Raw genomic sequence first — 16,880 nt, forward strand, 5'->3', positions numbered from 1 at the left:
TTTTGGAGTTTTCAGGAAATTAGATCCACAATTCAAGCATTAGTTCACTTCCAGAATAAAAAAGTCCTGATAATTTACTCACCCCATGTCATCCAAGATGTTCATATCTTTCTTTCTTCAGTCGCAAATAAATTATGTTTTTTGAAGAAAATATTCCAGGATTTTTCTCCATATAATGGACTTCAGTGGCGATCAATGGATTGAAGGTATAAACTGCAGTTTCAGTGCAGCTTCAAAGAGCTCTACACGATCTTAGCCGAGGAATAAGGGTCTTATCTAGTGAAACGACTGGACATTTTTTTTTTTAAATAAAAAATTATATACTTTTTAACCACAAATGTCCACTCGTCTTGCTCTAGCTCTGCGTCCATTATGTAGTCACATTGGAAAGGTCACGTGTGACATAGGCAGAAATACAGACTCAGTGTTTTCAAAGTGAACGTGCAAAGAAACTTAAACAGCCTTTACAAAAATAAGGTAAAACAACAATGTCTGACAATTTTGAAGTTGGAGGAGAAAATGAGATGAAGTTTTTCTATGTAGTGCAAGACTTGTGCTTAAAGTATTAGTTTTTTTTAGAAAATGACCATTCGTTTTGTTAGATAAGACACTTATTCATCGGGTGGGATCATGTAGAGCCCTTTGAAGTTGCACTGAAACTGTAATTTGGACCTTCAACCTGTTGGCCTCCGTTGAAGTCCACTATATGGAGATATATCCTGGAATGTTTTCCTTAAAAAACTTAATTTCTTTGCATGACATGAACATCTTGGATGACATGGGGGTGAGTAAATTATCAGGAAACTAATCCTTTAAGGCCGTTCACACTATAACCTTTCTAATGAAATTGTTAAAAATTATTCAAACCACAACTATAATGATAACAAAACAGAGAAACAGTCTCAGTGAAATCACTTTCAGAATTATTTTTGCTAGTTGTTAAATGCTTAAAAACATTGACGGCAAATCAGAAACTTTAAAAAGAGCGTGAGCATTTGAAGAGGCAGATGACATAATTGCAGTGTATGTTAATAAGGTGGAAAACAAGAAGAAATATCCTATTGAGTGAATATTTAATATGTAAACATTGTGTTTCAACAGTCCTTCCCTTGGTGACTTGTTGAATAATGAATAAACTATAAATTTTTAAAGTGCATTGTAGAGATAAAAGACTATTTTAAATCCTCCTATAGCATCTTTTATGCAAGTATGACTTGTATAAGTATGTATTTTTTTAAATAATACATATTGAAATAATTAGCATGCACCAGTAAGTTTTTATAAAAGTAAAGGGATAGATCATCCAAAAATGAAAAGTCTGTTCTGTTTTCTCACCCTCATGTCATTCCAAATATTAATTTTTTACACAAAACTATTTTATGGCTTCAGAACACTTGGTATGGGATATTCATGTTACTTTTATAGTGCCTTTGCTTCCTTTTTGATTCTTAAAATCCTCAATGCCCATTCAATGTTATTATAATGAAAGAGCAGCTAGGACATTAGTCAAAATATCTCTTACTTAGGTTTACAAAATAAATCAGTCATAATGATTTGGAACTACATGAGGGTGAATAGACGAATTTCTAATACAGCATATAGACAACTATGTTACTTGTGTTGAATGGTACCTATGAAACCCATGCGGTTTGCTTATTGCCTTGAAAAGAAACAGCAACAAATATTTGGACATCTGTCTATAAAATAACCCGAGCAGCCAGGGTTTGGTTGCATTTGCAATGCGACATGCACCTGATCCAGGATGGGTTTGGACAGACGCCCGGGCTGTTGTTTTTTTTAGCTTTGTGACTTTGGGTGCAGAAGCGCGAAATACTAAGGTGCAATATGGAGACTTGGCACACAAAGAGGCCACAGCGAGTGGCAAGAATCTGCTCAAAAAGATAGAGAGCATGTGTGTGTGTGGCCATGCATATTTATATATATATATATATATATATATATATATATATTTCCCAGTGAGTGAATGCACGCGTGGGTGCTTGTCATGTGAGGGTTCAGCGTGCATGTGTGCATGAGTGTGTGCGCTTGTGTGCGTCTGCGCACATGCATGTGTGTCGGTGGGTGTGCGAATCTTGTCACTCAACAGGGGTTCTTGCGCGAGAGCAGGCTCGGTACAGTAAGTGGGCCAGGCCAATTACTCACTTCCACTGCAAAAAACTCCTCTAATTAGATGTCATTTTAAAAAGGAAGAAATAACTCCTCTGGTATTTGACCCTGTTCTCCTCTCGTTTCTCACGCTGAAGCCTATATAGATTGGTTTGTTGTGCTAGACATGTTTTACAATGGCATTTCCGCTGCCGATGCGGGCCAGCCTAAATAAAAACGGACAACAACCAAAAACAAAGACTACACATCTGGTCTTTTGGCTCCAAAAGCGGGGTCTTCGATTCCAGCTAGTGCCAGTGATGAACCCATGCAAATATCATTGGCTTCCGTGACTGCATGTGCGGCTCAAATGGAACGCTATTCCTTAGTTACAGCAGCAGTTGCTATGGCTGTGTCCATATGGTGTGTGTACATGTGTGAGTGTGTCACTTTCAGTCGGTGTCTATGTGGCTTCTATGTGGCTTCTACTCCGTGATGTATTAGATAATGTGGCTGCTCTTCAGAGGCTCAGAATGGAAGCGAAGCAGATGTAGTAAGTTGTAGAATCATATTGCTATTTGTCAGCTGCTATAAACAAGGGAAATACGAGACACTCCGTCTCGTGCCAGTAAAGGTCATGTTGTAGAAACACCATGCTGCTTGTTCAGAGTTGTTTTGAAGATCTACCTTCATGTAAACAAGTGCTGTGGTATTTACATTTAAGATTTTTCAAGCTACTTCTAAGAATACTATAGTACTGCAATAAATAGTCTAAAAACAGCATCACAGTATTTTGTGGTGCTTTTAATGTAAAAATGAAGAAAAACATGCAGGATTTGACAAATGAAGCTAGGGGAATATTTAAAAAAACTGACCATTTTAATTTATGATATAATAATAAGAATATTATATATACGTTTGTGAATGTGTGTGTGTGTGTGTGTGTGTGTACGTATATACGTAATTCATCACATACATTTTTATATAGGGAAAAACAAACGTGTGTGTGTAATATTATTTAAATAGAATCTCTCTCTCTCTCTCTCTCTCTCTCTCTCTCTCTCTCTCTTTCGCTCTCTCTCTCTCTTAAGATGATATATATACCCATACATACTATGTTAAGTTGTTAAAATAACCCAGCCAAAAACTTGGATTAAACAGGCTGTTTTTTGTTTTGTTTTGTTTTTTTTTGTCATAAAAAATATTTTGAAGAACACTTTCTACATTTCTACCACACTGACACCATGAAGCCCTTCCATATTTCCTGGCTTTCTTAGTATTATGGATTTCACAGTTGTTCTTGAAGTTATTCATTTTACTTCTTTGTCATTTAAAACGACCAACTTCGTGTAATGCTTCGGACGAGTTGAAAAGCAGTTAGATATACATCCTGTAGCTTGAACCCTACAGTACAGCTTGCAACATGCTAATCAAATGAACAATACACACAGCCAGACCCCGGTAAAATTACCGGTGTTTAATGAACTCCTACAGCGTTAAATGAAGCCCGATTTAGAGTGAGCTAAGTTTAGCTCTATAGTTGTCAATATAAACATAATTTCACTGTACGAATGCGCAGCTTCTTGCTAGCCAAGTGTTTGCCGTAGCAGCTAATCTGCCACTGTGGTCATATTTTGATTGCTGCATCAAAATCTTTAAGATTTTGAGACCTTATTTCCTTCAAGCTTGATTAAAAATAGACCTGTGGATGTGACTTTACGTGCAGTGCTTGAACCGATATCTAACACTTACTGGCCTTGTTTCCTTCATCCCTGTTTTGCATAAATACCTCAGCCCACATTAACTCTTTTTTGCTTTTTTTCTCAAAAATAAGATGCGAAGCGCAGCTTATGTAATTTTCTTTGGATGAAACTGGATAAGAAAGCTTCGCTGCTCGGTTTTGACAGCTAGTTACGTTGGCAGACCGGTTGGCTGCCATAGGCGGTACTCTAAATGAGTAAACCACTCATTTAGGGGTTGCTGAAATATGCTTGTTTTTCTTCCAGCTGGTGTAGATTCCGTACGTGAGGCCATTTGAAAGTGGATTATTAGATATCGGCAAGTGATATAAGCAAATTAGGATATTGTTTTGTTTTGTGCTTATTCATGTAACTACAGTAGGTGGCGAGTAAGTGATATTACGGTATTTTTGATGCTCAAAATAGTGTTGTGGCATTTTTTGTGATTTTGACTGAATAGATTTGCTGCAGTTTGTAGCCGAGAGTTAATTTTGCAGCGCTGTGCAGCCTATATAGTTTGCTCTTAAAATGTGGCACAGTGTGCTGTTTGCATCATATTTCATATGGTTATTTTCTCAGAGCTGTTGGAGGTTGTGTTTACTTTTTGGAATTCTCCATTCATCATCACAATTTCCGCACATTTTTCATTTTAAAGTAATAAACCAGGTGTATCTGTTTAGGACTATTTCGTGCGTTAACACTTTTCTGGCTCCAGAAAAAGCACAGCACATCTGTATCATTTGGTCAAGCTTTATTACTTAAGAAGGCTAATCTGGGTGTGTTGACTTTGGGCGATAACATTGAGAGGTTCTCAGTGGAGGCTTAAAAAAAAGCTGGAGGCACGTAGAGGGCATATGTAGGTGCTTTGTCCCAATTTCATCTGCTCCTATTGGCTGAAGTCACCAGATGCCACGGGACCTTGACAGGTGGTGAGGTAGGGCATGTCATGTATGAACGCTGGAAGTTGCTTATATGATGCTGTACAATTTTTATACTGACAGCATGGAGAACTGTGTTTTATAATGGCAGAATTCAGGTTTGTGAATACACTATATACAGTGTGCGTGTGTGTGTGTGTGTGTTATTAGTGTGCGTGTGTGTGTGTGTGTGTATATATATATATATATATATATATATATATATACAGGTGCATCGCAATGAATTAGAATGTCGTGGAAAAATTCATTTATTTTAGTAATTCAACTCAAATTGTGAAACAAAATACATTCAATGCACACAGACTGAAGTAGTTTAAGTCTTTGGTTCTTTTAATTGTGATGATTTTGGCTCAATTTAACAAAAACCCACCAATCTCAACAAATTAGAATATGCCAATCAGCTAATCAACTCAAAACACCTGCAAAGATTTCCTGAGCCTTCAAAATGGTCTCTCAGTTTGGTTCACTAGGCTACACAATCATGGGGAAGACAGTCATTGACACCCTTCACAAGGAGGGTAAGCCACAAACATTCATTGCCAAAGAAGCTGGCTGTTCACAGAGTGCTGTATCCAAGCATGTTAACAGAAAGTTGAGTGGAAGGAAAAAGTGTGGAAGAAAAAGATGCACAACCAACCGAGAGAACCGCAGCCTTATGAGGATCGTCAAGCAAAATCAATTCAAGAATTTGAGTGAATTTCACAAGGAATGGACTGAGGCTGGGGTTAAGGCTTTAAGAGCCACCACACACAGACGTGTCAAGGAATTTGGCTACAGTTGTCGTATTCCTCTTGTTAAGCCACTCCTGAACCACAGACAATGTCAGAGGTGTCTTACCTGGGCTAAGGAGAAGAAGAACTGGACTATTGCCCAGTGGTCCAAAGTCCTCTTTTCAGATGAGAACAAGTTTTGTATTTCATTTGGAAACCAAGGTCCATGAGTCTGGAGGAAGGGTGGAGAAGCTCATAGCCCAAGTTGCTTGAAGTCCAGTGTTAAGTTTCCACAGTCTGTGATGATTTGGGGTTGTATGTCATCTGCTGGTGTTGGTCCATTGTGTTTTTTTGAAAGTCACTGCACCCATTTACCAAGAAATTTTGGAGCACTTCATGCTTCCTTCTGCTGACCAGCTTTTTGAAGATGATGATTTCATTTTCCAGCAGGATTTGGCACCTGCCCACACTGCCAAAAGCACCGAAAGCTGGTTAAATGACCATGGTGTTGGAGTGCTTGACTGGCCAGCAAACTCACCAGATCTGGGTGTGCTTGAGAATCTATGGGGTATTGACCAAAAAGAGGAAAATGAAAGAAACAAAAGACCAAAAAAATGCAGATGAGCAGTAATTATAAATGTGAGCCAAAAACATTACAATTAAAAGAACCAAAGACTTAAACTACTTCAGTCTGTGTGCATTGAATTTATTTAATGCACAAATTTCACAATTTGAGTTGAATTACTGAAATAAACGAACTATTCCAGTACATTGTAATTTATTGAGATGCACCTGTATATATATAAAATCTAAAGATTTTTTCTTTTCTTTTTTAATAAATTTTTTTTTTTTTTTTTTTTACATTTTTGAAGCCATCTGTAATTGCTTTGCATTTGGCCATCCTCCTTGCCCCCTTGTGAAGCAAGGCCTGCATTTATAGTTAAAACTGAAAGCAAGGAAAACAAGGATATGTGCCTCTGAGATTATGCATGTCATCTGAAAACTGGATGTTCTTTTGCAGTGAAAGTTTCAATGTTATTTTTAGGTCCATTGCGCCCTCATTAACACCCTCATTTACAACATCGTCGGGACTGTTCTTTTGTTGAGTCTTTAATGTCAGCATTTTTCCGGAGAACAAGGGTTTTTTTTGGACGTGAGCCGTCTGCTACCACAGAGTGGCTGAAGTTACACTCGGAGTTACTACAGAGCAGGGCTCAGCTGCTTTTCAGAGGTGATGTTTCCTGTGAGCCGTCACTGGATAAGTTAATGATTCAGCCTGGCCCTGGGCTAGACTCAAAATTTCTGCTTGTAAGACAACTACAGGAACACATCTGGGTTTAATGTATATTTATGGTGTCTATCCAGCAGAGGGAGCCCTTATACTTATAATAGCTGTGGTTTAGTATACAGTACTAGTGTGTCTCAATGCTTACCATAGACATTGCTAGACTCTATTTTAGCAGGCTTAACCTCCCTTAGCTTTCATCTAAGCCCTTTTAAAAATGTTTAGACGTTTGTGAACTCTCTTCATACTTGCAGTAGTAAAGCATCTGAGAGTATTTCTGTCTGAATCCTCACCTCAATAAGCATTGTTTGCTTTATGTGTGTGTGTGTGTGTGTGTGTGTGTGTGTGTGTGTGTGTGTGTGTAAATAAAATATTATTCCGTTCTAAAATCTTAGTTGTTTGTTTATTTAAACCCAAAATGTGACCATATAGTAACAGTAATATATAAATGTTTGAGAACAATATCAGAAATAGGATACATATATCCTTTGAAAAAAGAAAACAAATACATGTAATATATTTAATATTATATTACATTATTTTTTTTTTTAATAGTGAGTGCAGGACACTTTATCATAAATGTAAATGTAAATGAGGATAGCAAAATAAAGTGAACTGTGACAAAATTCTTTATATAGTAGACTACCAGTAAAATTTGGGATCAAAAAGTATTCAGACACTTTGACCTGAACATGTTTTGCTTAAGTGTTTTTTTTTTTAATTGCTACTGCGACAGTACACCACAGACTGAACAGAACAGACTTTCTATCAAAGTTATCTGTCATTATCAAGATGAATTTGTTCAGACAGTTTAACTCTGAGTCCTTGTCATATTTTATTACCATTTTCTTAACTATAGCAAATAAACTGTGATGTAATTTGAGAAATGTTGAAGGTGTCTAAATAAATTTAGGTTTGACTGTATATATATAAGTTGTATGTGTGTGTTATATTGTATTATATTATAATTCTGTTTATCATTTCAATATATATATATATTTTTCTTCTTCTTCTTGTATTTCCACCAGTCCCCGTGCCAACAGGGATGCCTACTCTGGCATGGACACTCCAGGGTCCAAACGCAAGCTTTACAGTGCTGTGCCAGGAAGACACTATGTCGTTGTCAAGTCTTACCAACCGCAGGGCGATGGTGAAATCGCTTTGTATAAGAACGACAGGGTCAAAGGTACATGTATCTCAAAAAAAAAATCCACTTTAACTTTACTCAATTAAACCATATATTATTGATAGTAAATATGGACAATTTTAAGAGTGTGTGCACCAAATGCAGGGAAAAGCTGGTTTGTAGCAGGCAGTGAAGTTTCTCCTGCCATATGGAGAGCAAGAATTCACAGATTCTGCCCTTCGGCACCAGGCGATGCCTGGCCAGAGCTAGCAACACTTCACAAACAGAAAGAGATGAACTAGAGAGGTTTCAGTGGAATGAAGACTTCATTGGATAAAATCAGCATAGGCCTGATATATTATATTGTTATGTGTAAATACAAATCCATAGTGAAGTGGTCAGAATGCCTGTTAATGCCAAAGTGATCTTAAAAGATCTGTATGTGTAACGGGCATTTTTCCTAGTGTCATAGATAGGATTGCACATGCAGTATGTATATAATGAGAAGAGTGTTTAATATTTATATTTTTGCTGACTTTTCCATACGTAGTTCTCAGTATTGGAGAAGGAGGATTCTGGGAAGGCAGTGCCCGAGGGAATGTAGGCTGGTTCCCAGCAGAATGCGTGGAAGAGATCCCAAGCAAACCCAATGAGGACAGGCCCTGTGAGTGTCTACACACAAACACACATGCTGTCATGCCAATTTAAAGGGATAGTACACCAAACATGACACTTTTGTCATTAATTAATTACCCTCCTGTCATTCTAAACATGTGAGACCTTCGTTTATCATCAGAAAGCAATTTATTTATTTATTTGGTGAAATCTGAGAGCTTTCTGACTCTGCATAAACACCAACGTAACTGACATGTTCAGGGCCCAGAAAGGTAGTAAGCACATTGTTAAAATAGTCCATGTGTCATCAGTTGTTCCGTAATTTTATAAAGTTTATGTCTTCCAATGACTGTCATATGGCTTCAAAAGGCTTGCAATATATCACTATATATTCTTATAGACTACTTTTTGGTACTTCTTATAATATTATTTCTAACATCCTGACATCCCCTGGTCACCATTTACTTTCATTGTTTGAAAAGGAGCAGCATTAACATTATGTTAAATATCTTCTTTTGTTTTCCGCTGAACAAAAGATCATACAAATCTAGAACAACATGGGGGTAAGAAAATAATGACTGAATAATCATTTTAGGTCAACTATCACCAATAAAGTGTGCACTTCAAATTGCACAATTGTTTGACATATTACAAGGTGAGGGGAAGAAACACTTTTCCCGCTCCTCTTATTGTCTTCTCTCACTTTATTCTTCTTCAGTGCTCTGATAACCCGCAGAATATGTGAGGAGCCTTGTGGCAATAACAGGCTGTTAATTCAGTTAGTGTTCATTTGCAACTAGGCCACAAAGTACACACGCGTCCACCTCTCAGATCAAATGCTCACATTCATCCATCAACCATTGGCGTGAATGAGCACCTAAGAATTTGATTTGCACATTATATCCAAATTGGACAGAGCACAGAAATGCCATCAACAGCAATCATAGCTCTACTCTAGTCCAAATGTATGTTAAATTTAGATTTTTTTTTTAGTTGTAAGTACAATCATTGGCTGTTGTGTAGCTTTGGTGTGTGCACTCAACGTTCGCTGTGCAAATTGGCAGAAGGGGCCAGGGGCAACATTCTGTTGAGAGTTGTTATTTTGGGCCAAATGAATGCCTTCCACATCAGTGCAGCTACTGTGCGTTTTTCAGCACTGTATGTGTGTGTGGTGTCATAGAGGCGTTTAGATTTTTTCTTCATTAAAACACATCCGAACCTTTATAACATTAACTGTAAAAAGCTTTGCATTGCAACACACTTGACATAATGTAATTGTTAATCTACAACCATGCTTTAGTCTAAAATCTCCAACACAATTCTCTGCTGTGGTCCAGATTGTTGCTTATGACCATTTACAGTAAGACAGCTATTGGCAGCTACACGAAACAAATGGAGAGCTGTTCATGACAGCATGTGGCGAGCAGAATGGAGGTGTGGTGAGCGACAGCTGTCATTGGCCGAGAGGCTTTGGCCCATGTGACTCAGGGAGAGAGTCTGGCTGACTCAGCTCTCGGACTGTAAGATCTAAGTTCACCCGTCATGTGATGGAAAATGACATTTGCCTTAAGGTCGTGCTGCAGAAGCACAGTAAGTGCTGTAAACATCTGTATGGCTAACCTAAATGCTGTTATTAAAGGTGAAGTGTGTAATTTCAGAGCTGCATTGTAAAAAAAATTGTTTTCAAACAGGTTTCCTGTCCGCTATTGGTTGGATAAACAAGTAGCCCTGCCCCAAACTCATTCTATTGGTTGAGCCAGTGTTGCTATGCTAAGTTGGAATTCTCAAATAAACATTTTATAACATTTCCAAGAAAAAAAAAAATATATATATATATTTAATGTGGTATTATCCATGAAGTAAAATTCCCTATGATATTTTTTTAAAATAATTTAACATTTTAAATATTAAAGATGTGTAAATGGCACTTTTAATAGATATTTAAATAAATTAATAAATCAGGACGCAAAAAGCATGTTACACCATTTACCCAAATACGTAATTGGTGGCGAAATTGGATCTTTTGCCTATACCATTTTATTCCTCATGTTATGGCCAATAATTGAGTTGTCGCAACACACGCAAACACATCAGTTTGTGCACTTTTTATCATTAATCTGAGGTGAAAATGCTTGCTATGTTTGGTATAAGTGTCACCTGAGGCATTTTGAATCTCATCCATGTTTGTTAGTGTTGCAAAAGAAGGAGTGTGAAAAGGTGAGAAATGCTATGTTGAGATGGGAGCCATTGGCAGCCTTGAAATCCATGGCTACTACAATGCACTCTACGAGCGAAGTGCTTTTGAAGAGTTGCAAGGACAGCTGATTTCTTTCATTGATTTATGAAATAGTCATTTGGTTCCCATGGCGATGCTTTCACGGTTATTTTAATCACATTTTTTTGAAGATTTTTGTCCAAATCTGCGGTGAATCCAACAACTAGCCAAGATACATCACATACGCTGCCTTAAAAGTTGACGATCTAGTGCAGTGTTCAAAATCGGCTACAGTTAAATCCAGCATCGGCTGGTTAGCGACAGCACAAGTAATCTGCTGAAGTCTCTTGAACCTTTCCGAGCAACACTCATGCACATTCCTGATTGATATATTTCCATGGAAACATGCTCTACACTGTACAAACCCTGTTGCTATGGAGTGGGCCTTGGTAAGATTTTTTTTCCTCTTTTTGTGGCATCTTTTTTTTCCCTCTCTCACACACTCTCTCTCCCTCTAACGGTACTGAGAACAGAGCTTACATACAATCTTTTCCAATGCCACGGTTCTCTTTTGCATGTGTGTGGTGCTGATGGTCAGCTCTCACCTGAGCGCCTGAGGAGACGCTGGAGTTTTTGGAGATGGGAAGTTAGGTGTCAGGGCCTGAGGGATTGAGAAAAGTGGCAATTGCCCCTCAGGCAAGGAGAACTGAGTGTTTCTCGGACTGACTCGGGGGTGAACTAAAGGGGACCAATGGAAGAGATTAACAGATCTAGGAAGAAGGTTCATTTTGGAGGTATGTTGATTTGAGGATGTTGCAAACTGAGGAGATTTGTGATGAATTACAGTTATGTGCCACCAATAATTGCATGTTTTCTCTGCGCTCTTTTTTATGATGTGGACAGTTATATAGGAATGATGAGTTTGAGTCTATTGTTGATAAAATTTCAGTTGCAGTTTTTGCAGTAAAAATGTGTTTTGTTTTGTTTTTTTTAGTATATCTGTGTGTCTTGATGACTTTTTGTGTCAGTTTCAGAGGCCAGTTGTTGCAAACAAATTGTAGTAAAATATCCAAATCGTCTTGGGGTCATTTTTCACTCTAATTCAGTTCTCTGTCATGTTTAAGCTTGGTCAAAGAGGACAAATCAAATATTGTTTAATTATATTGAGTGAGAAACTGCAGTCGTAGAGTTGTAAAACTTTTTTGACTGGCAGAATATTATAGCTATTACTTTTTCCAGTGCTGCGCTCTGGCTCTGCCTTGAAAGTTTTGCATCTTTCAAGTCGTGCTTGCTGCACGTTTACTATCTTTATGAATTTTATCAAGTGAGCCTCACAGCTAGTTACCCCTGGTGGTTTAAAATCCGGTGTTGTAGCAACTGTCATCACTGCTCGCCCTCATGTCAAATACTTTTTTTCCTCACACTGTCCACAGAGGAACAACGCTTGTGTCAAGTACGTGTGGCTCTGTGTGTACGTGCCAGAACGTTTTTTGTTGGAAAGACGACACAGCTGCTACAGAAAACTGACAGGGTGTTCCATTAAGATGTGAGAAAGAGAACGAAAAAGAGATGTGGTGGCCATTTTATTCATCCAATTAATTATAACATCCATGTCTCTTGATATTAAATTCCTCTGTTCAGATTTATGCATCCGAAATCAGGTATTGCTCAAAACTGGATAATGCACAACCTGACAAAACACATCTATAAATGGTAATGTCAAGGCTCAGTGATGATTCACTTGCACACTCAAACGATTCAGTTTTGATTTATTCAGTTGATGAGATGCATCATAACAGGTCCAGTCTGACCTCAATATTATTTGAATGTTTCCATATAAAAGCCTTAGAGTGCCAAGTACTTACTTTTCAGAAATTCTCATAATTCACATTTTAAAGCTGATTCGAATGCTATTTTTGAATTCGAACCTCTCTAGATGGCCACGTTTTGCTAAAACAGTTTGATTAACCAAAATATTCATTAAACCATCTTTTTATATATTTGAAACAACTGCCAGATGTGGAGGACATCTTACATTAACAGTCACAGGATAGAACGGATGTCTCTGTAGAATTGCGCTGAATCTAAACCTTCTTTTGTTTGAACATCAAAACGTTTCAGCTCAACAAAGAATTGAGCGTCTGTAACTTTAACAGCTAACCAGTGAGTAGGTTGGAAGGGGAAAGTGTTGAATCCCACGCAGCCTCCTGACTACTGATATCATCGTGTATCAACAGAACCGCAGAGGACAATACAAATGGTGCAGTTTTCAGAAGCTGCAGCCTGCAGAACAAACTCCTCGAGAATATCATTAATGGATAAATATGTGTACATGGTTGCTCAGGATCTTTATTATCACCAGTTGTGTCCCCGTTAATGGTTGTCCTTCCTCCGTAGATATAATTTGCTTTTCTTATATAAGTACGCTTTGGGGGATGTGCTTAATATTAAGGTGATTCAGTTGAATTCAGATATTAATCCAGTGTTTTATCCATTTGTCCAAGTCCTCTGTGGACAGTTGGTTTGTTGTTGTACAAACATCATGGCGTAGGAGAGGCCTAGAACGAACGCTCCCCTCGGAGAAGTTCAGAAGAGCGAAAGCGGAGCCGTGTAGACGATTAATCTCTGCGACATAAAAAAGTCTCTTCATTAGCTTTGTTGTCTCTTATCCTGGTTCCTTCCATAAAATGCAGTCAATATTTGGCCTTCCTGAGCTCTCTCTGAGGACTAGTCTAGTTTGGCTCCATTATGGGCCAAATGGTCCCTGTCTTCCAAAGAGCTTTTTATTGGTTGCAGTTAAACGTGGAAGGTGGTATAGTTGGTGTAGTGCTGATTTTGAATTCACTGTTATAAATTGTGGATTTACTTTAAGCTCATGGTGTGTGTTCAAGAAATGTGATTTTATTTTATTTCATTTATTTTAATATATGTGTGTGTGTGTGTGTGTGTCATGCTGGTATTGATTGTCAGTGACAATCTGCATGTCAAGGTACTGTCTGGTGAAACTGTAAGCACCTTTTGTTATTTAATTTTTTTTTTTTTTCTAGAGCACAGTTGGCTAAATGATTAAATATGTTTAAAAAATGGCACCTGTGACTGTGTGACATATGGCACACAGTAAGACCAATTTGTGACTAGACAGCTTTTTTATGCAACTATGTAACAACCAAACTTTTACAACATTGTCACTTTATCACAGCTGCTGTACCTCTAAAAATTCTGTTGACTATTTTTATTCTTTTTGCACATTTTATATTCAGCGTGAAAGTGATGATAATGATGTTGAAGCGTTCAGAGTTTGCTGGGTTAGTGCTTGAATGCAGTCACATCAGAATTTAAGAAGTAACTTTTGTTTATGTGTGAAAATAATGAATAAAAAAATCATTTTATGACACTTTCTGAGCACTACAGATTTTGCAGGTTTGAAATATTACATAATTGGGGTGATCTAAAGTAAATATCTGTGAATATTTCTTCACAGATGCCCGGGCAGACCGATCGGAGAGAAGGAAGCTCTTTCGACACTACACTGTGGGATCTTATGACAGTTTTGATGCATCAAGGTATGATCAAACATTTTTCTAATCCTTCTGACCATGTTTTTTAAAGTGTGTCGGGTTCAATACATGATGGTAATTTGACATGGGTTCTCCCTTGCGTACATATTTATAGCTCAAAAAAGGTTACAGATTTTTTTTTTTAAATCAGAGTTTTCTGTAAACAACATTGCGGTTTCAGATTTTAGTATGTTTTGCCTCAACAAGGTCAGCTATGATGGTGAAAGGCAAGAAACGGACCAGAATAACCGCTCAAATGTCATCATCAGGTCTACATGGAATCTGCGCCTGCGGAATTCCACAGGAATGTCACTCACAAAGTAAAAAAGATGTTTATTAAATCATTTGTAATTACTTCCCGTTTAGCTAATATTTCATAGAATTTTCCAGATCTTTCACCAAAATCATCACAAAGAAAATGTGGGGAAAAGATATGCAGATTCTGTCTGGGCCTGGAGATAATTTTAATACACTGAAAGAAATTTGGAGTAGTATTTAACAATAGAGTAAATTTCACAAATAATCACACAGAAACAGCAAGCAACACAAGTAGAAAGGCTGAAAATGTATTTTTGGTAACACTTTACGTAAAGCCTTTATGTATAATGCATATTAAAAGTAGTTTTAATGCATTAACTATGCCTTGTAAATGCATTGTACAATCTCATGAATAATGGTAACCACAGTTCATACATTATAACACTTTATAAACTAAATTCGTTTATAATTATTTATGACAAGATATAGGCCTGATTTCACAGATGGGGCTTAGATTTAGCCAGGATTAGGCCATAGTTCAATTAGGACATTTAAGTAATTTTTCATAAACGTGCCTTAGAAAACACATAACTGGTGTGCATCTTGAGCCTAAAGAAAGGCACTGATATATTTTAAGATCAGTCAGTAAAACTTTCTTTCAGTTGAAACAGCTCAGATTTACATTTTAGTCTGAGACTAGGCTTAAACCTTGTCTGTGAAACCGGGGGATAATGTATTATAACGTACATTATGAATAATTATAATGCATTATACCCTTTAATAACCCTTTATAATGCATTATACATAAAGGCTTAAGGTAAAGCATTACATTTAAAAAAAATGTACAGTGTAGGTTAATAGATTGATTGATTTAACTAAGCTGTAAAAATGGCCAGGTAGTTTTCAAAATCCTAAAAATGTATATTTTATATGCATTTGATTTACCCCAAAGATAAATTCCCTAGGTTACTAAAGTATAAGCAAAGAAACACAAACCATCATTTCCCAAAACTTTGCCGCCCCAATATGATTTAACACAAAGCGCCGCACAAGAAGCACATTGTTATTCACAGGAGAAAAAAGGTTTGAAGTGTGTGAAAACTCTTTAAATGGCCAGTTATGTAAGCAATGCTCGAGCTTGGGGTCGTCACTGCGTGATGCAGATACTTTGATGGCATAAAAAAACAAAAAAAACAATCAACTCTTTGACATTATGATGTCATAATATGTGGCTGTCAATCTGCAAATTTGAGATAAATTGACAGTGTGATTTTAGCTACAAATCACTGGTTTCTATGCAGTCTGGGAATCTTATTTTAATCAATAACATTATTTTAGCTACTGAACTTTAATAGCCCTGTTATTTAAAGGGATAGTTCTCCCAAAAATAAATGCTGCTATTAATTGCTCACCCTCATGTCGTTACAAACCGTGAGACTTTTTTCATCTTCAGAACACAAATTAAGATATTTTTGATGAAATCCGGAAGCTCTCTGACACTGCATAGACAGTTATAATTGAACCACTGATGTCACATGGACTATTTTCAGAGATGGAAACTCGATTCTGTGACTTGTACACGAGTTGCACTTAAGTCGCATAAATAAAGACTTGGGACTTGACTTGGACTCATGAACAGCTGACTTGAGACTTGACTTGGACTCGTGACTCATGAGACTTGTAAAAATCCCAAGTCATTTGGTATGGAATTTGGTATATGAATGTATCTCTGAGGGGAACTGGCTGTCTTTAGAAAAGTTTAGATGGTATTTTCTTTTTATCTTGCCTCTGTATAATGCATATTAAAGCAGTGTTCTTAACTGCAGTGCTGCTTTGTTTACAGCGGCAACATTTGTTTAATTGCTGTTCAAGCGCCACTTACTGGCAGAGTGTGAATCTGCATTTTAATTCAGCCTGTCTGCTGTTTTGTTTTGTGCAAATGTTTTATGTAGAATATTTTCACAAAACTAAAGTCAGACCATTTTGTTTTTGCTTCAAATTACAAAATTATACAATCCAATGTAGATTAAAAACTGCTCATGCTGCATGCATGCAGCCTCTTTATTAGGATTGTGTTGTGTTTAAAATACTGTGATGGCTTCTCATTTTAAATTGAAAAAGAGCACAGACAAACCCTTAGTTTGTTTATATGAGATTTATTTAATTTGTGTTATTCATTTAATTGATTGGGGTTTGTTTTAAAATTTCAATTTAGTTTTGTTGTTTGACAGATTTAAATTTTACAAAGAAATGTGCAGCATTTTGTCTGGCAATTAATAAATGGAAACCTTTTAATTTCTAATTCGTCTTAAAAAAAATTTAAGTATTTTT

At 37.0% G+C, this 16,880-nt stretch overlaps 1 protein-coding gene across 5 annotated transcripts in view; it reads left to right on the forward strand.

Annotated features, from left to right (window-relative positions):
- LOC109050879 (SH3 and multiple ankyrin repeat domains protein 2-like) overlaps positions 1-16,880 on the forward strand; it is an 88,027-nt gene that overhangs the window by 40,762 nt on the left and 30,385 nt on the right. For all 5 annotated transcript variants that reach the window (XM_042753691.1, XM_042753692.1, XM_042753693.1 and 2 more), the window contains 3 exons: positions 7,807-7,964; positions 8,455-8,568; positions 14,216-14,297. In XM_042753691.1, coding sequence (XP_042609625.1) covers positions 7,807-7,964; positions 8,455-8,568; positions 14,216-14,297 — 354 coding nt within the window. The remainder of the gene's footprint in view (positions 1-7,806; positions 7,965-8,454; positions 8,569-14,215; positions 14,298-16,880) is intronic.

This window comes from Cyprinus carpio, chromosome B25 (genome assembly GCF_018340385.1).
Source record: "Cyprinus carpio isolate SPL01 chromosome B25, ASM1834038v1, whole genome shotgun sequence".
In the NCBI taxonomy this organism is placed as follows: Eukaryota; Metazoa; Chordata; class Actinopteri; order Cypriniformes; family Cyprinidae; genus Cyprinus; species Cyprinus carpio.